General features: G+C 45.7%; 1 protein-coding gene across 11 annotated transcripts in view; it reads left to right on the forward strand.

The window, feature by feature from the left end:
• LOC135366373 (uncharacterized) overlaps window positions 1-27,111 on the forward strand; it is an 82,809-nt gene that overhangs the window by 37,460 nt on the left and 18,238 nt on the right. For all 11 annotated transcript variants that reach the window (XM_064599045.1, XM_064599052.1, XM_064599042.1 and 8 more), the window contains one exon: window positions 25,266-25,320. In XM_064599045.1, the coding sequence (XP_064455115.1) occupies window positions 25,266-25,320 (55 nt within the window). The remainder of the gene's footprint in view (window positions 1-25,265; window positions 25,321-27,111) is intronic.

Genomic DNA, 27,111 nt, shown 5'->3' on the forward strand with positions numbered 1-27,111 from the left:
ACCACGGAGCGAGATCGATTTTCTCAACATTCCTCACGATTCGGAAGTGGGTTATGTCTACGTAGTAGACTTGTCGTATCCCGAAGAACTGAACGCGCTCACCAGGGATTTTCCCCTGGCACCCGAACACAGGTGCGTGGACGAGAACGAACTGTCCCCCTACCAGCAGCACTTGAAAGATGCGTTGGCGCTGAACACCCCTCCCACAAAAAAACTCTTGCTGACGTGTTGCGACAAATAACGCTACGCCGTTCATTATGCATTGCTCGCACTGTACGTGAGGTTGGGCATGAAAATAAAACGTGTTCACAGCATCATCTCGTTCCGGCAAGACAGCTATTTGTGAACCTTCGTGCAGAGGAACGTCGCGTTGAGGAATGCCGCGTCCACGAAATTCGAGCGATTTCTGTACAAGACCATGTCGAACAGTACGTTCGGTAAGACCATACAAAGTGTGAGACGCATGAAAAAGTATGCCCTAGCCTACGACAAAGAAACCGCGCTCCGAAAAGCTAGCTCCGTCGACTGCCAGCATTTTCTCATTCTGAGTGACAAGTGCATCTTATACGAGATGAAACAGCGTCGCATCAAATGCACACACCCCCTTTACGTGGGCTTTGCCATTCTTGAGATATCCAAAGTCCGAATGTACAGCTTCATCTACGAGTCTCTCTTTTCTCGCTTGACGTGCCCAGTGCAATTGATCTATAGCGATACGGACAGCATAATTTTTTCTCTCACGTGTGAAAGCCTGGAAGAGCAGCTGATGAAGATTGAGAATGAGTTAGATCTGTCTTCCTATCCACCGGACCACCCGCTTTTCAACGACGAGCTCGCGAATCAGATGGGGTACTTCAAAGACAAGACGGGAGGTGGTGTTATTCAAGAAGTCGTAGCCATCCGAGCGAAAATGTACAGCATTCTCTTGGCTGGGACACACAAACAGATCGCGAGAGCGAAAGGAGTTAAGAAAGACGTGGTGAGGAAACACTTATTGCACGAAGTGTACCGAGATTCTCTGTTCAATGAAAAGATGGTCTCTCAGAAGCAGTGCACCATCCAGAGTATAAAGCAAATGATGTACACCATTTCGAGACTCAAGAAGAGCTTGGTCCCCTACAACGACAAATGCTATCTCGTGGATGCCGTACACTCCTTCCCTTATGGGAGCTGCGAATACGGTAAGCTTTCCTAGTGTTTTGACGCGTATAGGATTACCATAGCACTCTCTCTTTGTGCAGCACCGGAAAACCCGGAAGAGAGCCCGAGACCGTCGACGTCAGGCATCGAGTAACCGTGGAACAATGTAATCGAGACATGTAATCGAGAATAAAAGTTCTAGTCGAGACATGCTTCTCTCTATCTTTCTCTCTCCCTCAGACAGGAGAAGCACGGGTCATCGTGGCAGTGTGGTAGCGGAATGGGTGTACGAAAAGAATGACCATTCCGTCATCGTGCTGGTACCGTGACCCGCGCAATGACGGCGCTGCGATGAAGATTCCCCTTTTCTGGCACGTCCGATCATCTCGTAACGTTCGTAAGATCAGACAAGTTAGGGAGGGTGTAGGCACCTATCGACCAAGTCCTTTGTATGTATTCAATAAACATGTTTCAGTGAAAGCAAACACAGAGTGTCGTCAACGTTATTCGGACTGTTTAATGCGTTGCATGTCAATAACTAAGCGGTATTTCAATAAATCAATGACAAAGTTGACGATGTAGACTGCTTGCAAATGTCACTGCTTCCGCAGGGCGTGCTTAATATGAGCGATGGCACGAGCGAGAAGGTCCACGATGTCTGCAGCGATGTAGTTGAATTCTGCATTGGCCAGACTCACAAATTCACTCATCAGTCCCAGGGGTCCGTCAGGAACCGTTATGCAGACGTTCTTGTAACGGGCGTAGATCCGACGCACTATCTCCTGCAGCGGCCCCGGCGAGATCTCTCCTATATTGCCAAAGCCTACCATGTCTATCACGTAGCGAAAAGCAGTGATGACGAGCTCGTTGCGGGGACTTTCGCTGTTGAAACATTCCTTCTCCACTTCTTCCCAAGAAGCGTGGGTGCGGGAACAATTTTGTAACGAGTGGTAGCTGAACATCTTCACGTAGTGATGACGCGAGCGCGGTGCGCGCTGCCTTCATACAGATAAACGCGCGCGCGCAAAGAAACGAGAGTGAATCCGAAACTCAGAAGCCACCCGTCGCTGCTAGGAGCGCGCGGGCGCGCGCAGCAGAGAGTCGAAACCGTAAACACCCGCGGGCGGCGCAGAGGACGCTAGGAGCGCGCGCGCGCATGCGCGGACGGGTAGAGCAGAGGGCGCGCGCGCATCCATAGCTGCCACTGCACGTCGCCTCACTCAGTTTCTCTCTGGTTGTCGTGGAAAGCAGACGTGCGCTCCCCGCGCTCGCTCAGTTTCTGGCTGGCTGTCGTAGAGAGCAGACGTGTGTTCCCCGCACTCGCTCAGTTTCTGCCTGGAAGTCGCCGCGGGGGAAAAGGGGAAAAGGTTTCTCGTATGTTTGCCGTGTTTAGCGGTGACCAACGAGTGATTTGACCGCGCTCGTGTTAAGCCTTTTCTCACATGTTTAGACTTGTTTTGCGGTGAGCAATCCTGTTGACGCATGTTTAGCGATGTGTGCCCAGTGGTTCCCGCCTTGTGTTAGCTGCGTAGTGTTGTGACGTCGTGATTAGGCCTAAGCGATCGCTCCCCCGTAAGCCTTTTTTCTCGTATGTTTGCCGTGTTTAGCGGTGACCAACGAGTGATTTGACCGCACTCGTGTTAAGCCTTTTCTCGCATGTTTAGACTTGTTTTGCGGTGAGCAAGCCTTTTGTTCGTGTTGACGCATGTTTAGCGATGTGTGCCCAGTGGTTCCCGCCTTGTGTTAGCTGCATAGTGTTGTGGTTAGGCCTAAGCGATCGCCCCCGTAAGCCTTTTTACTCGTATGTTTGCCGTTTTCTTGTTTAGCAGTAGCGGTTAGACCTTTTCTCTCGCATGCCTAGACTTGTTTAGCAGTGCTGCCATTTTTACCTGCCGCTAGTATCTTGTTCTCTGTCTTTCTCGTCTAGAGCTATGATGGTGGCGCCATCTGGTGTGATGCCTTGCAACTAAGTGGCCACCTGTCGTCGATCTCTGCAACTACCCGACGTCAACAAGCGCTGGTCACCCCGGAGCCGTTTCTTCGCCGCGGCATCGTTGGTTTTCGAATAAATTGTTTCTCTCCATTCTATTTCTATCTTTTCATTTTATTTTCTACCTATTTTTTTATTTTTAATCAGCTCAAGTAGCCGGAAACTCACACAGTGGTCTGGACACGTCTTAGATGTTCCCAAATTAGTGTAATGACTCCCTGAATGATCCTAATTATTGTGGGGGGTTCCAAATTGCTCTAATTGCTAATTAATGGCGTCCAGATTGAGTTTCCGGATACTTGAGCTGATAATATACTACTGACGCCAGCATTCGCCATGCGAGGTCTAATCTTACAAGAAGCTTGGACGGTGACACCATAGAAGGTGTGTTGCAAATACGTGCACCTTGGTGGTTGGAAGACCAAACGTGTTTTGGCAGTTTCAAACCAGTCTTCACCTATTAGAAGTGGCAGAATGTTTTTGCTGAGCACAGCAGCTTTGACTAGAGCAGAGACAGTTCCAATAACTATCTCAAGATGTGTCGTGCCTACTGGTAGGACTGAGGAGCCGCCAACTACGTTGACTTGTGGCTGTGTCCATGGGTGAATCATATATGGCGGGAGAATAGACTGGGAAACTATAGTCAGCTTGGAGCCAGTGTCTGGGAAGGCATCATATTTTCCAACGCCGGTGACGATTTCTTCAAAAAATAGCACTGAAGTTGAGAGCCGTCAAGGGTAGTAGGCGTGCTATGAATAGCTACAGGGTTTGACGGGCGTGACTGGCTTACTGGCGGCTGTGCTTGTGATGATTGACTGACACCCATTGGGCACTTGGATGCCAAATGTCCAAGTCTTTTACATTTGTAACACATGGCCTGTGTGAGGTCTTGTACACTTCGAAATGCTAGGGCACCATACTATTCAGATATTTGTCGATATCTGTCCTCTCGCTGAGCTGTCGGTAAATCGGGTATACGCTGGCGACGGTTGGCAGTATTGTTGGACTTGGGCGTATGTGTTGATCCAAACTCAGGTGAAGTGCTACGTTGAGCAGTGTTATACGTGGCAGTGGGATTTACGTGGCGTTGACTGGAATGCGGTGCTGTCTACTCGCTTATGAGACGGTGGGCGGTGACATCGTCGAGCATGTGAAAAGCTGTTGTCGAGGTCCTTGACAATCTCGATGAAATCCATGATCGTCTGAGGGCGTTGTGCAACAATTGCGACCATAATCTGCTGACCTAAAGTCCTTGGAGAAGGTAATCGATTTGTTGCTTCTCTGTCAATAATGGCAACGGTCAATAATCTTGAGTCCGCTCAGCTTCTGTGCTAGAAGAAACGACAGCCAGCAAATACCTGTACACACGTGCATAGGCAGCGGTCATCTGCCACGTCTAGTCATAAAAAGTGCAATTTCCTTACGAAGGAGTGGGTCTTTTACTGATGGCCGACCGCTGTTTGATTTTCCTGTCAGATTTGCTATCACGAAATCCCGGGATTTTCCGAAAGAAATCTGGGATTTCCGGACGTCAAAAATTGGCCGGCATTTCGGGATTGGGGATATCCCGATTGACAACCCTACCATAACGTACAAATTCAAACAGTCATCCGCAATATCTTCGTAGTAAACTGTAAATGATCTGTCAGCTCAACGCTGAAATATCAACTTTTCGAATACGAATCGGATGTCGAAAAGATTTGATTGTATTCGTCATTCTGAATACTCCCGCACTTCTAAACTCAAATAAATCTTTACACAATTATGACATACTGTTTTATTATCGCTGAAGCAGTAAGACGCAGGACATAACACAAAACGCATCCTACGTCTCAGTTTAAGAATGAAGTTGTTGCTGCATCTTTCGTCGTCCGAACGACATTTCAAAGCTAAGTACGCACGCACGCAGCAGGCAGACAAACAGACGGATAGAGAGGCAAACAAACAGTCAGACAGACATAAATCAAGTTCAGCGACGTCAGTGCTTTAATTTCGTGCATACCTTCATCATATACATGTGATCGTTACTCACAATACTAGTCACTACAGATGTCAAGTAGATGTGCGCGCTATGGCCTATAAAATGGCGAAAGGTATACATTATACAAAACATAATACGCGTTTCAGTGTTACAAAGCAAGAAACAAATAGCTTTCAATTGTTGTGCTCATATAGACTTATTTTTCCCGGCTTTAATGCAAACATTATTGACTGCATATGTGTGAGTAACCTTAGGATTTTGCCACGTATGCAAATTCGGCATAGGGACCTTCCCTATTTGACCTCATTTTTCGTGACCCTGCCATTGGTATACCGCAACGAGAACGTTGAAGCCTCAGAGGAGTTGTGGCTAGTGATGCAAAACCATAGATAGTCTAATGGGAATCGAACTACTGATAGTAAGAAAACTGTCGTTGTAGCACCATCGATAGTCGACTGTCAACAGTAAGAAAACTATGAATAACACTATAGATAGCAAATGTCACGCCTCTCTACCACCTCTTTCACTAAGCCGTAAAATCTCTCGTCTGTTGCTATTTCATAAAATCTCTCATAATGGTACTCTTCCCAAGTATTCTCTTTTTTCACCTCCTCACCGTATATCTAGGTACTTGGATCATCCTGAAAGAGTACTCATTCCCGTTAGCCGAACTAATCGCTTCCAGAACTGATTCGTTCCCAAGACAGCTAGTGACTAGAATGACTTACCTGCGACCGTCGCGGTAGTCAGGATCTCAACAAGGTTCCGTACTTTACTCCACGACGTATTTGATGTGTAACTTTGTACCTTTTCATTTGCTTCATTGTTATTTCCATTCCCCTCTGTAATTCCATGTGACTTGAGGGTAAATAAATAAATAAATAAATAAAGATAGTCGGCTATCGAAAAACTACAGGGGAGCAAACACAAATTGAAACAGAAAATGCCTCCCTCCTACAAGTTTTAGAGCACAATTCAAGTACAATACAAGTAGTACAATTCAGAGCAGCTTTTCCTCCGATGCTGACGTTGACTTCTCGTGTCGTTCAAACGAACCGCTAGGGCACGTGATGCTCTCTACGCTGGATTGGCTGCTGTTGCAGTCTCGTAAGTGCGTACCATTTTATGATAGTCATCGCCTTTCACCGCTTGCATTGCATCATACATGCATTACAGCTAAGCGCAAATAACATGTGAACTCGCATATGTGATTATGTTTTCGTTGTCGCTGTGCCAACAAGAAAACGAAGATGGAAACGAATGCATCCATTCAGAGAGCCAAACCATCCATTGCAAAGAACAACAAAAGAACTGTACTATATGCAGGGTGTTTGCTCTAACGTGTCAAGAAATTTTATTTAAAACGAGCGATAAGAGAGAAACGAGAGCTACTCTTCAGCTAATTGACTATAAGAAACAGGTGCTACTAGTGAAGCAGTACTTGTTTCTTACTCAAGTAGCAGAAAAGTTAAATTGGGCGAGGGAGCTATTTGCATTGTGGTGGACACAGATTCCAAGTTCTACAGGAAAGGCGGTGACGTTGAAAAAAAAAAAGTGTCGGTCAATGCTGACGCTGATCTGCAGGCGACATTAGGGTACCCATCTCAGCCAGTGAGACGGTCATGAGAGGTCACGTGTATATGATATCAATATATCTAGGAATGGAATGGCTGCGGCACTAGCAGCGCTAACGTCAGTGTAGAGAACACCGGAGAACAGTACCAGCATGCAAGTTAGCTCGATAATTACGACGACGGCACCATTCTGGTGAATAATAGCTTTCGCCTCAGTACTGTTGTGTGGTGGTATGCGTTCGTGACTGTCATACCCTAATACAGTGGCATACAACAATAATGTGCAACCAACCCATGTGTCTTGTGCTATTGGTTCACCGTAAAATTGATTGTCATTCACATAAGCCTCTACAAGAGTTAGTTCTATTTTTTGCCTCCCTTTTCATATGTGATAAATTCCGTATAGGAGCAGAAGGTTAAGCCACGCTACATAACCGACATTTCTTGCGGGGACATTTTTTTTCGGTAAATTTTTGCTGGTTCCAACTTGAGCCATGCCGCAAAACCTTATTCAGACACAATCATTTCAAGGCTTCCAGTGTGGAACGCTGTCTCTGTTAAGCTATGGAGGTTATATTTCTCCCAGACATGACACAAACTGCGATTACGGAAACCGGATGTGCCTTCAGTTTCGGCCCTGCGTGCCCTAATCGCCTGACCCGGGCGTCCGTAACTCCGATATTGAGGTCTGTTTCCGTCGCAGTACAGCCTTGGACGAAGAAAATAATTGGCATCCGACCCTCGTATCAGTTTCTTTGCACATTGTACTATAACTGTACATTGGTTCTTGGTATGCGACAGAGCTATGCGACAGAGCTTGCTATGTGGTGAATAAACACACTGGCGACAGAATTGATAAAATTGCACAACTGCAGGCAAGCTGGTGGATGAAATTCATCGTGGAAAAACTGAGTTTGGGAAAGAGAACGACAGAGTGGATGGCGCGACACAAGCAGCTCGAACCGGCAAACATGAATTTTAATCACAGATGTCTCCCAGAATAGATGCAAAGGGGAAAGGCATCCAGTAATCAATAAAGGATAATCCAACTCCAAGCCCATTCTACCGGCCAGAAGTTGCCATTCAAAGTTGATCAAGTCAGTTCATGTCAATTCCTTCCTGGAAGATGTCCTGAGAAAATCATGCTGTCATTTTGTCATTGTGTTGTCTGCATTATCTAGGCATGTCTGGTGACTGATTGGTATGGAGTACCCGCAAAACTTATCGTTGGGAAATTAATATCGCAATTGCCCTCTCAGCCGAAAAATGACACAGGCGAAATGTGTTGTCGTGGTTCTTGTCTCCCACAATTTCAATTTAAAAACCATCTCAGTGGAACATGGTGTCAGGCTCCTATTTCGCAATGGTTTTCGTCTTGATAATATATCTATGAGGGATGTATGACTATTAACTAGTATGGGCAATAACATCACAAGCAAATATGCATAAACTATTCATTCTTTAAAAAAAACATACGCCCAGGGATGTGTAACAACTAGTTTAACTACTTGTAATTAAAAACGTCGGAAAAGGGAACAAAAAAAAAAGAAAAGAAACACTGTCAAGGAGCCCGCGAAGAGGGAATCACACACGTAACATGAAAAACGGTTAGGAGCAACTAAGATTTATTTGAACAAGAACTTTCGTGCAAGAGACTGCACTTCTTCAGGTTACAAAACTAAGTGCGACACAAGTATGTATATATAACCCAAGAGAACAGATACAATAACACAGGTTTCCAGAACCAAGTAAAAAGGAAAACAACCAGACAGTAATACAATGCATCACGTGAGCAACCGTCACATAAGAATCAGGAAAGAGAAAATGTACGGGTAAATGAGACATTCGGAGAATTGGGGTTCAAAAGATTTGGTGGTGACAAAACGGGGCACAGGTGGATGTCTAGCCGCGTACGTGGAGAACACAGCTTTCGTTGAACTGCGTGGTAAGGTCCGAGTGACCTTATTTGCTGAAGGGAAAATGGAGCTAAGAATGCTAAGAACAGAAGGTGAATGAAGTAGCTTAGCTGGGTGATGGGTTGAAGAACTGCAGAGGACCGCCATGAACGTTTAGTCCCCGTGGTTTTAAAGAAGAAAACTTCGAAATGAAGAAGGACTCGCGATTTTTGCGTTTGCAATTGGTGGTGTAGCCAGATTCTAGAATTGCAATAGACAGGTGTGTATCCATGTCGTGCCCGGGAAGATTAAAATGTATAGCAACGGGTGTGGGGCGATTATTGACAATGTCGGACTTATGACCGTAAAACCTCTGACGCATGGTATTGGAGGTTTCACCAATGTACTGAACATTGCATTTCATACATGTTATTAGATAACAAATGTTAAAGGAGTTACAATGCAATGATTGTTTAATTTGAAAGCTGTAGTTGTTTATGGTACTGGAGACCGAGGAGCAGGTAGAAATAAGATTACAAATTTGGCAGCGTGTGCCATTGCAGGGACCTGAACCAGGTGTTGTAGTACGGCGCAAGCGCGAAGAAGTAAGGATATTCCGGATATTCCTTGACCTGCGGAATGTGACAATGGGGGCAGAAGGAAATAGTTTTTTTCAATTTTTCGTCACTGTGTAGAATGTTAAGAATCCGGAATAATATCCGGAATATCCCTACTTCGCGCTTGCACCCTACTACAACACCTGGTTCAGGTCCCTGCAATGGCACACGCTGCCAAATTTGTAATCTTATTTCTACCTGCTCCTCGGTCTTCAGTACCATAAACAACTACACCTTTCAAATTAAACAATCATTGCATTGTAACTCCTTTAACATTCGTTATCTAATAACATGTATGAAATGCAATGTTCAGTACATTGGTGAAACCTCCAATACCATGCGTCAGAGGTTTTAGGTCATAAGTCCGACATTGTCAATAATCGCCCCACACCCGTTGCTATACATTTTAATCTTCCCGGGCACGACATGGATACACACCTGTCTATTGCAATTCTAGAATCTGGCTACACCACCGATTGCAAACGCAAAAATCGCGAGTCCTTCTTCATTTCTAAGTTTTCTTCTTTAAAACCACGGGTACTAAACGTTCATGGCGGTCCTCTGCAGTTCTTCAACCCATCACCCAGCTAAGCTACTTCATTCACCTTCTGTTCTTAGCATTCTTAGCTCCATTTTCCCTTCAGCAAATAAGGTCACTCGGACCTTCCCACGCAGTTCAACAAAAGCTGTGTTCTCCACGTACGCGGCTAGACATCCACCTGTGCCCCCGTTTTGTCACCACCAAATCTTTTGAACCCCAATTCTCCGAATGTCTCATTTACCCGTACATTTTCTCTTTCCTGATTCTTATGTGACGGTTGCTCACGTGATGCATTGTATTACTGTCTGGTTGTTTTCCTTTTTACTTGGTTCTGGAAACCTGTGTTATTGTATCTGTTCTCTTGGGTTATATATATATACTTGTGTCGCACCTAGTTTTGTAACCTGAAGAAGTGCAGTCTCTTGCACGAAAGTTCTTGTTCAAATAAATCTTAGTTGCTCCTAACCGTTTTTCATGTTACGTGTGTGATTCCCTCTTCGCTGGCTCCTTGACAGTGTTTCTTCTCTTTTTTTTGTTCCCTTTTCCGACGTTTCCATTTGCCATGTCAAGTCCCAACGGGGTGGAGCATCTTGCATCTCGGATTGCGATCATCGGCAACTCTTTACTCAAACTAGTGCCCAAGTTTTTGAACTCCAGTGATACCATTATTAAGTCTGTTCCTGGTGCCAAGATTCCGGACCTCATCAACATCGTGAACGACCTCCCGCAATGTGTAGACGTCGTCTTCCTTCAAGTCGGCTCAATAGACATCGGTGAGAACTCGGTTTTCTCCTGTGTGGAACTTTTTGACCTTCTGTTGTCTCACATCCACTCGACCCGTCCACACGTTTTTGTGGTCCTCTCCAGAATACCGCCACGACTTCCTTCTGCATATGTGTCCTCTGACCAACGTTTGTTCACCCGAGAGATCAACCGTAAAATTCAACTTATCAACCAGCATTTCTGGTATTTGTCCATTATGAACGACCGTGTTGGCTTTATCCGCCACAGTCGTGTCGAACAATCGCCGTGGGACTTTTTAGCTATCGACGGCCACCACCTGAATCTCCGGGGCGCTAGAGTGCTGGCTTCCCATTACCGAAGCTGTATCAGGCTTCATTTCTGCCCAACCACCCGCTCCGTACGACAAGAGGTTGTCGCCTTCCCCCATCCTGATGATTTCCCACCGCTGCCCCCTTCAGTGGCTTCAACCTATCAGCCCATAGGACCAAATATGGTCCCTGCTGCTGTTCCTGGCCAACACCCGCATACTCCGCACCTTCCATCAGTCCCCTCCGCGCGCTGTACCAAACGCTCCTCGTCTGCCTCACCTGTGCTCCCATCACCCCGGTCCTCCCCACCTAACCAAGTACCTCATCCTTCGTCACGTCCTAGTGACCTCCTCAGTCCCACCTGCTCACTTGGAACGCCCAGTTCCCTCGAAGAACATCAACATGATCGCAGACACCAATCCGTGGACGACAGTGCCACAGTGCCGCAAAACAGTGTGAATGCTCCAGTGAACTCAGTTGTGGCCACCATCACCTCCAGAACCACATCTGCTCTAAGTGCGCGTAGACAACCCACCAAGAAACTTCGGAACGCCACTAGGAGGTATAATACCAGGAGCTCTCGGTGACTGGACATGGACAATAACAGGTCTGCTTCCTTTCTCAAGGCACGTAAATTAATCGATAAGAAAGCTAGATTTGTGTCTCATGTTCATTACTGTTCCGACTGCATAGCACAGAATATTGTTCCCAAAGGTTTGCTTGTTCATGCGTCCCCAGCATTTACATTCCACTCTCCTCGAAGCTCTAGAAGATGGTCGAGCACGTTAAAGCATGCATCCATAGAATTGTTAAAAATTTTGCGTACTGAGAGTTCGTACGGAATTAAGGATATTGACAACCAACTCCGGCAACTAGCACTAGCACTACGGCCCAACGAAGTGACGGAACTGAGAATCTTTGCGTCTGACAAGCTCTCCAAACTCCAATCTGTAAAATCCAAGAAAGCTAAACGTGACAAGTTAGACCTCACACCCGTTAATGATCTCAATATCTGCAATATTTTAGTTGATATTACATACCCCACGGCATGCTCAAATGACATAGTTTTTAATTTGTCCAGTGCCACGCTAGATCAAGCTGATATTAGTGTTTTGTCTAAGGGTCTTAGCTTTGTCCCCACCCCACCGTCTATTGATGAGTTCGACATACTCAATGATTTACAAAGCTTAGGTAGGATGATGCATTTGCATACATTTTTTCATGGCAGCACAATTACCAACACTAACCCTTTTAAGAAGCCCTCCATTTGGACCCCTGATGCATCACAAACTAGCCCCATGATCGACAACTACATCAGGGCGGTCTATAACGATATCAATAAGCGAGTCGGTGAGTCAATTAAAGATAAAAATCCTAACTTATCCAAAGCTGAGAGGATTGCTTTACGTAATCTTAAAACACGGGATGACATAGTGATCAGGCCTGCGGATAAAGGAGGGGGAATAGTGGTCATGGATACTTCCGACTATATTAATGAGGCCAATAAACATCTCAACGACACGACTTTCTACAGGGTTCTTGATAATGATACTACACCCTTGTTTTGTCAAATAATCAACAAAAAAATTTCCGCACTCGTTAATGACAATTTAATTCCGCGCCACATAGCAGAATTCATCAAGCCTAAAAACGTTAATCCTGGGTCATTTTATCTCCTTATAAAAGTCCACAAGGAAAATAACCCTGGTAGACCTATAATATCTGGCATTCACACACCAACAGAAAAGATTTCCCTTCTGATAGACCATTGTATAAAACATATACCCCCGCTACTTCCTTCATACGTCAAAGACACAAATGATTTTCTCCTTAAAATTAATTCTATTAACAACCAGTTCTCAGATCTGACCAATATGACACTGGTAACCATGGACGTAAAACCATTGTATACTAACATCCACCACGATGAGGGCCTGAACGCAGTGGAATCCTTTCTTCTTTCTTTTCCCTCCGACATCCTCCACACTTCTGCGGTCATCCCACTACTTGAATTAGTCCTAAAGTATAATAACTTTGAGTTTAATGGCAGACATTTTGTCCAAGTACATGGCCCAGCGATGGGATCCCGCGTGTCACTAACTATGCAAACCTCTTCATGGGTCAATTTGAAAAGAGGGCCCTTGAATCCTTCCCCGTACAGCCGCTCATTTTCCTGAGATACATCGACGACATTTTTGTTGTGTGGCCAGGTGACAACTCTTCCTTGTTGTCTTTCTTTGAACACTTCAACTCCTTGCATAGCACTATCCAATTCACCTGCAACCATTCCAATGTTTCAATCAATTTTCTTGATGTCACTGTCTCCATTCGGTCTGGAAAACTTGTCACCGACCTTTATAAAAAAACAACCGACAGACGTCAGTATCTCCATTTTAATAGTTATCACCCCAATGTCCAGAAAAGAAATATTCCTTTTGGGCAATTCACACGACTCTGCGCATATGTTCCAACACCGACGATTTCCACAGACGCGCTCACGAAATGTCTGTCGATTTCAGGAAACGTAACTATCCCAGCAATCTAATTGAAAATGCTTTCACCAAATCATGCTCGCTGGACAGAGAGGCACTTCTTACGATACGATACATCATACTTCATACGATACATCACTGTTACGTTGACTTACCTTTCTTGTACTCAAGAAAACGTTAAGCCTGTACTCAAAAGTAAGGTTGTCATGCTCCCCAACGGCGAGGTTGCGGGCGAGAAAGCAAGGAGGAATGCACAGCGGAGGAATACGCCGCGCCATCCATGTCACTCCTCAACGGCAGAGCGCGGAGGAACATAGTATGCTCTAACAACGGCACACATATTCCGCCGCCACACGCATTACTGAACAAGCAAATGAGTACACGGCTCATGAAGCACACATATTATTCAGCGGGCACAAAGCCGTCGCATACCGACGTGACGGTTGATCGGGTCGATCGGGAGCGCTGTCCTTGCTGTTTGATAACTGTTACGGCTGTCTCCAAACGGTTACGGCTGTGTACCTGCTGTACTTTCTGAGGGGACACTTTAACCGGCTCGTGTCCGTCAGACGATTTAGAGTGCACGCCATGTTGGAAACGTTCCATATGATACCCACATAAGTGAACTCTTTTCAGGGAAAGGTGTGCTCCCTTCAGCTGTATGATTTAAACGTGCTTCGAACGTATAGAAACAGTCTAGAACGAAACAATACAGGGTTTCTTACGCTGTGCAGTATGCGAACGCCTTCAGAGCATCATTACAACATTCGAGAAAGAAATATATGGTTTACACACTTTCCGCGAACAACTCAGTGTATAACCGCTTTCCAGTAATGCCACGTATCATCTTTGAAGCGACCACACGGAACAGTAACAGCGGACGGCGAGGCGTCGACCGACGTGTTGAGATCCACGACACGCTGCGCTGATTGGCAAGCGATCCTTCCAGAAGCATCTGCTCCTTCGCTCGCATCAGTCTCAAGGGCCGGCGGCCTTGGAGAAGCTTCGGTATTTCCTCCTCTCTACCGATGCGTGTTTTCTACAATGTTCACCGCTGTGTATAAAAGCTTGTGAGCTCCCTGTCGGAGCATTCTTTAGCGTGGCTCTGTTTGAGAGCTACCGCTCTTGCGTGTGGTAACCATAGGTCGGCATTTTTCGAAATATTCATTTAACATCACATCATGTCCGGTCTTGCCCACGGCCCATAACATCACATCACCATCACAACCAATCACATCATAACTCATCATTCAACATCAACATCACAGCTCATCACATCATTACCCATCGTTCAACATCAACATGACAGCTCATCACATCATTACCCATCATTCAACATCACAGCCCATCACATCATTACTCATCATTTGACATCACAGCCCACAACATCATTACTCATCATTTTACACCACAGCCCATCATATCATAGGACAGAATTCAACTTCAGAACTCATTCTGACTTCAGAGTTCAGCTTCATTGTGTATGATGGACTTTGAATCTGAACTCCAGGGACCGGTTATGAGACTGAGGGCCTTGTATGCTGCGCATGCTTGCGTTTCGGGGCGACGACTTGGCTTCGGGCTAGTTCCATCTCAAATCGAACAACCCGGTACACTTGATGTCTCGAATGAACTGGAAAAAAATATATGTTGAAGCCATCGGTGAGTTAGGAGAAATAAAGACTTTCCGAGTTCTCTGCGCTGCGCGGTTCGGGAAACAGGAGAGGAGGAAAAAACTGCCCCTCAGAAGACGATGTCGCCGCGCGCACGTTTGAGCCTTCTCTACAAGGCTATTTCTTCTCGCATTGTAGTAATTTCTGATCTAGCTTTAGACCACCTAGGGCACAATTGGCTTCTGGATTGGCAGTGATGTGTCAATTTTTGTTTGTCTGCAAAAAAATATCAAAGTTGACTCAAAGTGCCGAAAAGCACCATATTCACTGCAACTTTGCGAGCGATGTAAAAAACGGATAAGATTGAGCTTTATGCCGTTTAATTTGTCATTCATGGGGCTATCGAATTGTATATAATTTGTTACTCTACTCTGTCAGGAACGTGAGCGATACCTCTTCAAGTAGGACCATACCACCGAAAAATGACGAATTTCGGAAGCCTTGATCTAAAAAACCCCACCAAAAACTTGCCTCGAAAATTTTATATGTTGTAGGTAGTCCCTTAGACTATGCACACAAGAAAAATCAAAATTCGGACTTGATCGGTAGGCGCACTGTGAATTTTTTGCCACCCCTATACGCGGAGCGCATTCAAGCGGTGGCTCCGTGTCCCGCGTGTTGCAAAATCGAATTTTCCAGAGGGACTTTCAACTTCTATCTTCAAATGAAAGTAATTGCTACAGTTTGAAGCCGTTCTGAGCGTTTATGTTCATAACAGTGTTGTAATCGCTGAATGTAGATTGTGGAGCAACCAGATGTGCTACACTTTTTTGCGGGATGTCACACCTGCATTGCAAGTGCTGGGAGGCCGTGAAGAACAGAATGCCTTGGCTTCACTGTAAGAGGTATATCTCGTCAGGGTGATTATAAACAAGCAGAGTTACTGTACACATTATGTCAGGAGAAACGCAGTGACTTCCAGCACTCTTTAAAACATTTCCTTTCCTACGGCTCCATGACCTCGGACGGCGGAAATAGCGCATAGAGGAAAGTGTCGTTGTACAGTGTCTTACGCTGCACATTCAAGGCTAAGTCATGGTGCCTTTTGTGAACCTTGCCGAAACATCCCGGCTGGCGCCGCTGTCCAATATGTTCTCCGGTTCGACATGCTGCGACCACGGGAAGGTCCTAGTCGGATTAACTCTCTGAAGACACCTTGCGCAAAGTGCGCATCATCCTCGACTACAGAAGTGCACGGAGTGCCCTCATACAGAGTATGTGAAGGCATCTGCATTACTGTACTCTGTCGTCCTTGCATCACACCTACCTTCATGGCCTCTTCGTTGTACAGCGCTGACCGTGTGTATTGCGCTGACTACCGTCTCATACACAGGAAAAAAGTGTTTCGGACGAAGAACTTTCGCTTTGCTTCGGTGATCGCCCTAGCTGCCATAAAGAATCTGGTTCCAGCGGATGAAACCGAAGGCGTAACAGAAATGGTTTAACTGTGTAGAAGCTGCTTCAAGTACTTCACAGCAAAGGTGGCTGGATCACAGCAAGCAGCAATGTCGTCCACACTTGAAGGAAGCTCATAGGGTGACCCGTTTGTGCACCAGCCCGACGTGCTCCAAGAAATCGTTGAGTATATATCATCTGAAGCCATTAACGTCACACCGCTGAAGTAAAGAAGGAAATCGGTGGAGGCATATGCACAGCGCAAACACTCCCAAATACGTGACGAAATGGGCAGAAAGACAGGCCGTAAACTGGAGACCGCTTTCGGTGTTGCCCTGCCAGGAACATCGAGGAGTAACTGCCAGGATTTCAGCGAGTTAGCATGTAACGTGAGAAGAGCCTATCAAGAAAATGTGACAAGAACCTGCCATCAAAAGTAACATTAAGGAAAGTGGCTCCGACAACAGCCTATAGCAGTTCATGACACGAGCACTCTCATCCACACGGGATGCTCTGCATAACTCACGTTACCTTCTTACCTTGTCTTCATCGCTGTCATGTTGTTTTTATTCTGTATACTGTAAATATGCTTCGATATGATCACCGTGAACAAATATACCTTTTATAAAGACGCAAAAGCATTCTGTTCTTCACGTGCTCCCAGCACTTGCCATGCATGTGTGACATCCCGCAAAAAATGTGAGCACTTCTGGTTGCTCCACAATCTACATTCAGCGATTACAACACTGTTATGAACATAAAAGCTCACAACGGCTTCAACCTGTAGCAATTACTTTCATGTGAAGACAGAAGTTGAAAGCTCCTTTCGAAAATTCCAGTTTGCAGCACGCGGGACACGGTGCCACCGCTTGAATGCGCTCCGCGTATAGGGGTGGCAAAAAATTCACAGTGCGCCTACCGATCAAGTCCGAATTTTGATTTTTCTTCTGTGCATAGTATAAGGGACTACCTACAACATATAAAATTTTCGAGGCAAGTTTTTGGCGGGGTTTTTTCGATCAAGGCTTCCGAAATTCGTCATTTTTCGGCGGTATGGTCCTACTTAAAGAGGTATCGCTCACGTTCCTGACAGAGTAGAGTAACAAATTATATATAATTCGATAGCCCCATGAATGACAAATTAAACGGCATAAAGCTCAATCTTATCCGTTTTTTACATCGCTCGCAAAGTTGCAGTGAATATGGTGCTTTTCGGCACTTTGAGTCAACTTTGATATTTTTTTGCAGACAAACAAAAACCGACACATCACTGCCAATCCAGGAGCCAATTGTGCCCTAGGTGGTCTAAAGCTAGATCAAGAAATTACTACAATGCGACAAGAAATAGCCTTGTAGAGAAGGCTCAAACCTGCGCGCGGCGACATCGTCTTCTGAGGGGCAGTTTTTTCCTCCTCTCCTGTTTCCCGAACCGCGCAGCGCAGAGAACTCGGAAAGTCTTTATTTCGCCTAACTCACCGATGGCTTCAACATATATTTTTTTCCTGTTCATTCGAGACATCAAGTGTACCGGATTGTTCGATTTGAGATGGAACTAGCCTTCGGCGACTGTGCGTCCCGGCGGCTCAAGGGCAGATGTCATCTTTTGGGTAGCGGCCGTTTACAGTGACGTTCGTAAATTAAACAGGTGTTGTTTTGTTCGTGGTGTCGCGGGCGGGGCTTGGCGGGGCGCCCGCCCACTGCACGGAGCGAGCCTTCGCGGGGCGGAGTGGCGATGATACTGAAAGCGTGAATGCAAATACCAGGTGCGTAGGGTGAGGATTGGCGAGCGGCGTGGCGGTGGTATGCTAGGTCCTGGCCTAGGCCTCTGGTGGCTTTATGGTATCAACTTTCTTGGCGCTGCGCTGCTGCTCATAGAGCTGGGGCATTTCCGCTGGGCTGGGGCATAGAGCATAGAGCATTTCCGTTTTCTGCTACGTACGTGGAAGCTGGTGGTTGTGTGCGGGAGGAGGAGGGGGAGGGGATGAAACTGCTCGTCGGTACTCGGTGGTCTCCTGTTTTTCTGCGTGCGTTGAGATCTCCATTTTTTATATTCTTTTTTATTTTCCTAGTCGTGTGGTCTTGATGTGCTGCTGTTTGAACTGCGGCTTCTAAATTAGTGCAGTGCAAATATCTAATAAGAGTGCGGATTTTCATGCAAATGCATGTTTTGTTTTCGCTCTCTCTTGCACATTGCGCTCGTATAATCACAGGGTATAATAATCAGGGCTCGCGTAATAATCAGTTGGTTATACAGGATGTTTATTTTTAGCCTATACAGAATTTTTATTAAAAAACTGCGAGAGCAGCAAATATGTTGTTTTTCCAGTGGAGTTCTACAGCCAGGCGGACATCCTGTGGACGAAAGCGTGCAACTCCAAGTGACTAGTTACCTAAAATTCATTTATTAACCTTTTAATTAGGGGATTTCGGGCAAAAGCGAGATGGCAGACTGAAGGACTATCCTAGTTGCAAGCCATTTCACGTTTAACAAATCCTGAAACACGCACGTGCGCTAAAATATTCATCCCCGAATTTTAGTATGCAAATGAACCGAAACCGAAACCGCGGCGACCGGGAACGCATGGAGTACAGTGCTCACCTCATGTCAGTCGTCAGAGGGCAACGTGATTTGTAGCGGTAGAGATTATTGGAATAGGTGTCGCTAAGCATGCCAGATAAACCGCTTTCCCGTTTTGGTTTGGCTTGATATCGCCTATACGACGTGGGCCGGACAACATCAATATCAAGTTTGTCACGCTCTATGTCAAACCTGGAAGAAACCCGCGCACCCATACGCAATTCCTTTGGGACCGTCGTAGTAATCAGTGATCCTAATCCAGAACCGCAGTGTATCAAGAACTCGACGGCGCTCGAAAGGTCAGGCCGGAGCCGGGCAACGGTTTCGGCAGTTCGAACCGTCTATATACCCATTCCATTGCCACGATTAAGTGTATAAATGTCCAGGCGTGAGAGCACACTGTACGTGAGGCTGAATCATTCTACAGGTATTTTCTTTTATGTGACTCGTCTCTCTTGCAGTGTCTTCCTTGCAGTGCCGAATACAGTTCACCGACCATATACGTGCGGACCATCAGAGTCGTCACTTTGTTTCCTATTTTGTGATAAATCTGTTACGCTGTTACTGACAGAAGGCAATGCTGAACGTCGTACTCAGAAACAACACACAAGTTCGCATAACAAAAACACAAAAACAAAACTGTGTGCAATGAAAAATCGGGGCTGCGTCCCGAAGCTGTTTAGCATAATATATTGGGTTGCCGGCTGTACTGATGCAGTGTACGCGTGACTATAAACCAAAATTATGCATCTCAGTTTCATGCCACATTGCCCCGGACAGTTTTTCATTTATGCTTGCATTCTGCATTTGCAAAAAGTAATATAAAACTGTCATGCTATTTGGAAGCGTAATTTTTGGGCAGTGTGAACGAAAAATCATAACGCGGAAGTGCATTATTCTGCAGTTGCCCAAAACAACGTCGGGAAATCGATGCTGTCATTTTGTTCACGTGACAGTGACTTACCCAGAGTTCATACTGCACGATACTCGTCCCATAATACCCGCGCCACTTCTTTATGCTCTGGAGCCAACCCCCCCAACGCACCTGCTCTGAAGCGATGCAAATCAAACAGCGCGAGAGCGCTAAGGTTAACCCTCATTTTCTGTCCCTTACGGATGCCATCCATGTGCAGCGCCACAGACTCCCCAACTCCAAATACAACGCTGAACGGCAAGCCCTTCCCCTCCCACCCCCTGATATATCCGATATAACAGCCCACCGAGCCATCCCCACAACACTACACCTGCTCTGAGGCGAGGCGACGCAAAATTTATAGCGCGAGCGCGCCAAGGTCAGCCCACCTCCCCTGCTCCTTGTCATTCATCCAAGTGCAGCTCCGCCCAAACTACCGAGATCTCGACTCTATAGCCTTAACACAACGCTGAACTGCAAACACCCCTCCCCCTCCCACCCTCCAGAAGCAAGGTCACGCATACAATTGGAGCCTTCCCGCCACTACCGGTAAGCTCATATTATCACAGTACACGAGAACAGGTACAGTGAAAACGGGGCACCATATTCCTGTCTAGTCAACGCATACTTCTATAGGCAGTTGTATCCACGCCCCCCCCTCCCCACCCACGACTAATGTCAACCCCACACACTAAAACGCCGATTTAAACTTGAGAAACCCATCGCAGGGTCTTCAAATTCAACATCTCATCTTCACACATAAGTCAACATCAAACTCAGCATGAAATCATTGCTCGTCACTCAACATTAATGTCACCATCACATCATTGCTCATAACTCAACATAAAATTCAAATTCACATCACATCATTACCCATCATTCAACATCACATCACATCATAGCCCATCATTCAACATCAAACTCAACATCACATGACATCATTGAATCATTCAACATCAAACTCAACATCACATCACATCATTGCCAATCATTCAACATCAAACTCAACATCACATCACATCATTGCCCATCATTCAACATCACTCAATGTCACATAACATCATTGCCCATCACTCAACATCACATCATTCTGAGTGATGTGATGGTGAATGATGTCGGTGATGGCCATCATGATTGAATTCGCCGACCTATGGTGGTAACCAGCTAAGCAGCTGAATAAAGTGTTCGACGATTCGCGACGATCCGATTTTACGATTCGCCGTCTCGCTCGTCTGTTTTCATCCGTGACAATATCACATATGCTAACATTATGATGCAGTCTAATAGTCTAATACAGAAACATAAATATAAATCTCATGTCTCAAAGTAAACTCAAAAGAACACTTTATGAATAAAGATGCTCCAGGTTGCTCCAGGGGCAACACCAAGTATACAAAGTGCACTTTTTTTTCTAATGCAGTGTGACTCGTTGCCTACGGTGGACGTTTCCCAGAAATTGTTGTCGCAAAAAGTAAATAACGGCTCCAAACAAACCCCATATTCACTGCACTCTTTCGCGCTCGTGCCTCGCGCTGCGATGTTGCGGCGACAATAGCCGCACGCCATTTTGACGTCTCGCACCATGAACCATTCAAAATGCTGCACATTGGTTTTCGTGTAGTATCAGGAACTGAGGTCAATTCTAAAACATATCTTTCCACTTGTCAATCCCAAGGTAGCCAGATGAAAAGGTACCAAAAGCCCGCAATGTTCGAATTTCATGTGCGCACTATATTCTCAGTGTTGTATTGATCCCTGAGGTCAGCGCGATGTTCCCGCAACTGGTTCCTTCGCGAAATGCAGCTTGCCTAAGTGGGGCCCATCATTGGCTAGAGGAACGAAGTCTCTCCCACCCACAGCGCCTAGATTACGGTGTTCGTACGTTCGGTGGCGCAAGCACTGAAGAAGCCCAAGCCCAAGTACCAGGACCTGGCAAAAAAGAAGACAGGTACGTGTCTGTCGCTGTCACCGCCGTTAGAAACTTGAATAGGAAGAATAGTCAACGGTCAACAGCACCGCCGTAGTGTCCTCTTATGGGAGGATTCCGAAGATAATACCCCTCTCTACAACGCAAAGAGCGCTGGGCAAATACGGCCGTTCTTCTCGTTTCCGAAAAATACGGATGATTACACCGTCAAAAAACTGTTCTTCAAACTGTTCCAGTGGAATCGAACGTTATGCAACGCTCGTACGAAGCGGTCGAGCGTGTGTCAGTTTTAACGGACAACCACTTTGTAATGATACATTTGTTCTAACAGTGCACATCCCACCCTCATGCACATTACTCTCATCTGTTTTTATTTCTGGTTTTGTTTTCCTTCGTCCCTCTCATTCTTCTGTTGTCATTTTATTTCTGTCTTCCAATTATCTTCTATTTCCTTTCTATTTATGTAAGCTGACACATCGTTTGGCTGACCTCTCCTATTTTGTGTGATAGCACGCTTGCATCAGCCTGGCTGACATTTAACCGTATCCTTTGCTTTCTATTAAATATATACCCGCCTCGTCGTATATCCTCTCCTTATCTTTTTTCTTTTGTGTTCTAATAATTACACCCCCCATTAGATCTTTACAGCAGCCGTGGCTCGCGAAGCGACGCGAACAGTGCTTACATTCTTTCACGATTAAGACAATCAGCGCTACGCAATTTATATTTGTCCATTTTCTCTCCATTATACCCGTTATCAAACGCTGATTACAGCTTTACTTCCTCATTAAATTTATTTTGCTTTCTATAATATTCAATAATAGGGACGATTAGATTGATGGGAACTTTTTATTGGAGACAAGATTGTTCATATTAACGAGGCATGACTGCGCGTCACTTGTAAGACATATGTAGCATACGTATAAAAACGAGCGGCAGGGATGGGCATGTACGCTGCAATAAATAACAACCACAACTTAGTTTGCCGAAATTACAAACACATTGCGCTCTCACACTGCGCTCTCGCCCCCCTCTATCGTGTTTCGTGTGAGAACTACCTGTTGTGTTAAATGTAATGGAGTAACTAGCCGCCATGTGTTTTATCATTATACCTGACTGAGATCAAATCAGCAAACGGGAGTTTCTGTTGAGTTTTTCCAGCGAGGAATATTCAAACATTGCAGGGTACGCAAGGAAGAGCGTGAGCAGTATCTTTATACACCATGTGCGTTGGCAATTCAGTCAGAAACCAACTCTTCGTAGGTTGAGCAAGAACATTCCATTAGGAAGAGACTAACCGTGTGGTATGCATTATTGGGAAAAGCCGACGAGATTGGCCCATTTTCACTGGCCAATGGAGCGGCGTCACGCGCCACATTCAGTTAATCGTACCCAATAAAACATCAGCTACGCACTCTTTAATATAAGAAAAATAAGTTACGCCCACATACTGCTCAATATAATACAGCAACCGACCCCGCATCGGCAAAGGCATCGTAAGGCACCATACAAGTACATCCGGTAAGTTCCTTTCAACTCTTCCGCTCCTTATAGGACGGGTTTCCTAGAAGTCAAACATTGTTTAGCTGCATGCGCTGTAGTCTGTATCAGCAATGCAGTGCAAGTCGCGATCATCGCCCTTTGAGTTCATTACGTTTAGCTGCGCATACGGTGGCCATAATACACGAACAATAATTAATTGCAATTCCATACATCGACTTTCATCTTCAACGGTCAAAAGTGGACAAAAAACTGCTCAGGTTTTCCGATGCACGGGTACCTATTAAATATCTAGTCACTGAATATTTCCCACTTTTTGTGAAGGGTTGCGTTTACAGGCCTCGAGTCAGTTCTAGTTACGTTTCCTTCTAGAGTACAAAAGGGGAAGCTATATGCCCGAGTACATACTTCACCTAACAAAACTGCTTTTTTTTCTATAAAAATGTAAAGTAGGCCAGTAAAACGGACATAGAGAAGTAATTCACCCCACAGATTTATAATTATGGCAGAAATTGAATTTAATGTACGTCGCAAAAAACGACCGTGCGCAACGGCGGTGGAGAGTAGAGGCCTGCATGGATCGACTTTTTCCTGCTCGAACCGGACCGGTCCTTCATGTTTTTATGCAGCCCGACCTGCCCGACCCTGTGAGATCAGCAAGGCTCTGCCCGGTGACTCACCTAGCAGATCCAGGCCTATTATTGCAATCTGTGACGTACGCGTTTCTAGCATTTATCAAACAAATTTATAAGTGAAGTTATATGAAGAGAAAACACTGTCACAAACATACAAAAACTGTCGGGTTAACACCACAACAGTACGAGGCCAAATTAAATCGAGAACGTACGTGGGCAAGCGCACTGTTACAGTTACACTGCCAGGTTTTCCTCGAGGTAGAGGATGGTGTCAACAAACTAGTTCTCCCAATCTATACCTCTCTCACTAAGCTTTGCGAACTTGAGTGTCAAATACGTGAGAAGTTGCTTTGACAGTGTTATGGGGTGTCGAACCCTACGCACGATGCGCTGTCCTTTGCATGTTTTTGCAAATATATGCACGGGAATGACACAAGCACGTGATGATATGAGCTAATAGTCCTCAATTGTGCCGAAAACGCTGCGTGATCCGGTCGAACCTGCCTCTCGAAAACATTTTTCTCTGCCCGAGCTCGTCCGACCTCGCGGCGCTGACGTCTTTTGTTGGTCCGGGACCGGCCCGACCCACAGCGTTGTTGTATTTTTTAGGCCTGACCCGGAGCCAATAACAAGCCCGGCCCGCGGGCTGGGTGGGGGCCCGTGTCCGTGCAGGGCTCTAGTAGAGAGCAGTACCAGCCTGTGACCCTGCTCTGACGCAGCAATGTCCGCGCTCGCTGATTCGTTTAGAATATCGTCCGCTAGTCAGCTTTTCAAGCTCTGAGGAACCGTTGCCCAGAGGGAGGCTGCCTCGGGACAATGAAGTCCTTCATGCCCACGGTGACACTTACAATTTCTAATCCCCCCGAGGGAACAGGTTTAAGAACAACAAACCAAGAAAGCCGTCATGCACAAAAAGATAAAAACAGGCATTGACATCGACTGACTGCGCAGACGCTATGACGTCATAAGTCATCCCTCCCCTCCTTGTTCTCCCCAGGGGGTGCGCCGAGAGTGAACCAGGGCAAGTGTGTTTGAGTACGTCTTTTTTTTTTTTAAGGAAAAAAACTGCATCCATCAAAACATTTTGTGCCGTTCGGCAAATTGGCGCCTATACTTTCTTCAGATGTCTTAGACTGAAAATATTTTGGATGGCCCTCTGTAGCGTTTGCTGGATGGAGGAGTAAACTAGAGGGGATGTACACATTATATTATATATATTATCATGTCTATTGCTCTTAAGGCTATTGCTATGTTACGATGTACTCGGTGCACTCAATCAGATCTGGAAGTTGTCTTCCTCTCGATAACTGACGTACAAATATGAGAAGACAATTGACGCTATTGTTTTTGTGCTTGTTACAGCATCCCATCAAGATGAAGTTGTGCGTGGTTGTCTTCGTTCTTGCCACTCTACTATGTAAGTAAAAAAAAAAAAACACACACATCAAATGAGACGGCGACGTCGTTATCCCGGTTACAGGCTTATCCCGTTCTTCTTGTTTCAGTAAACACAACGCTGGGAAATCGCTATATAGGGTGAAGCAGCCATTACAACCGCGAAACCTTTTCTTCCATTCTTGTCGCGGTTAATGGAAACGCGCTCACTGGGGATGGTGTTTAATTAAAATCTAGGATGATTTTATGCTAAGTGCTCCGTGAGCAACAGCTAATGAGCAAGTAAAGTCATCTGGATTCCTACGCGACCGAGGGCAGGAGAAGTCAGCCAGGAAGGACGGGTCGCTATTCCATTCGGGAAGCAGTTGGACGTTTCACATGTGCATCGCGTAACTCTCCCGTAACTTCGATTTCTGGATGCTTTGCAGAAGTCTTCCGAAACGGTTTTAATTATCCCTCCTGTACGAACAGAAGCACGGTACTAATATTTGGTGCGACATGCGATTAAACATCACATATCTGCACATGCACACAGTTATTCGTTCCTGCAAGCTCGTTGTAAAGTTTGCATCGTCCCATACACATACGGTACGCAGTCGTGTATCTCGTATCCGGAATTCAATTAACCGGAAAGCCTGCCACCGCAATAGGAAGACAGGGAACGTTCCACTTCCCAAATGTCCGCATGTGTTCGCTTCATTCCCAAACGACTGCCCCATTTATTTGGCAAAGCAGCGGTGAGCCTGTTTTCGGTTCCATGGCTGATTTCCCTTCATCCACAAGGCAGTAGAGTGGAGTGTGGTCAGCGCTTTGGACCAAATATCGTGCATCCATCTTACGGAACCTATCCGCAATGACAGGACCTTTGTGACCTTGAGTGCTACCTGCTGGTGCATGTATTGCCCTTCCTGACGTTTTACGACACTGCCATGTTGTATCTTTCTTCAGGCTACAAACAAGAGGCGCTTTCGGTAAATCAAAATTATTCAAGATTGGAATTCTGGACAACGCAAATTGCATACATCGTCAGCAAATCAAAACTATCACACATCCTACTTCATTGATGTGCATATGTTGTGGTGCGGGAGAAATAACTTGGCCATTTCAGGAATTGTGCCGTGGATGACGTCCTGTATCCCAGAGACTCTTTAACGGAAATACTCCAAAATTCGCAGTCTCGTCTGCTTTCTTCAGGAGCCTGGCCTCGCTCAAAGTTTATGAGTACTACTCGGACTTCTCACCAATTTTAGATGTGACCGCCCTAGACCTTAACTTTCGTCCGTCATCATTGTAACATCTGTTATCACATCATCTCATCTCATCCTGGCTCCAGTCGTGACGCTGCCAGAATAAGTGAGGCCAAAAGTGTCAAGCCGGTTTTTGTGACGATCGCCACTGCCGCCATGTTGTCTAGAATTTGAGGATAACTTTCAATGTTCATAGTTCCACTGAGAACCTCCAGCCGCAAATGTCTATACGACAAGAAGCAGCTAAATACGATGCAATCCGGAGGGTAGCAGTACACGATATGGCTACACGAACGAAGCTTCACCACTCCAAAGGACACATGTGTATCCTGTGATATATAACAAACAAAAAAAAAGTTTTTCCTTGCAGCACTGGGCGCGAAGGAAGCCATTGCTAAGTGTGATTAAGAACTTGTGAAAAGTTACGGGCAATCATAAAAATTCCTACCATGTAGAGTCCTGCACACAGTGCTATCGTTCGCTGACCGGGGTATCCCGGTATCCCACAGTTAAGAATACACATGTTCAATATGCCAGACGTTAAGAATCCCAAATCGGCGCAGTCT

The sequence above is a fragment of the Ornithodoros turicata genome, chromosome 8 (genome assembly GCF_037126465.1).
Source record: "Ornithodoros turicata isolate Travis chromosome 8, ASM3712646v1, whole genome shotgun sequence".
Lineage (NCBI taxonomy): Eukaryota > Metazoa > Arthropoda > Arachnida > Ixodida > Argasidae > Ornithodoros > Ornithodoros turicata.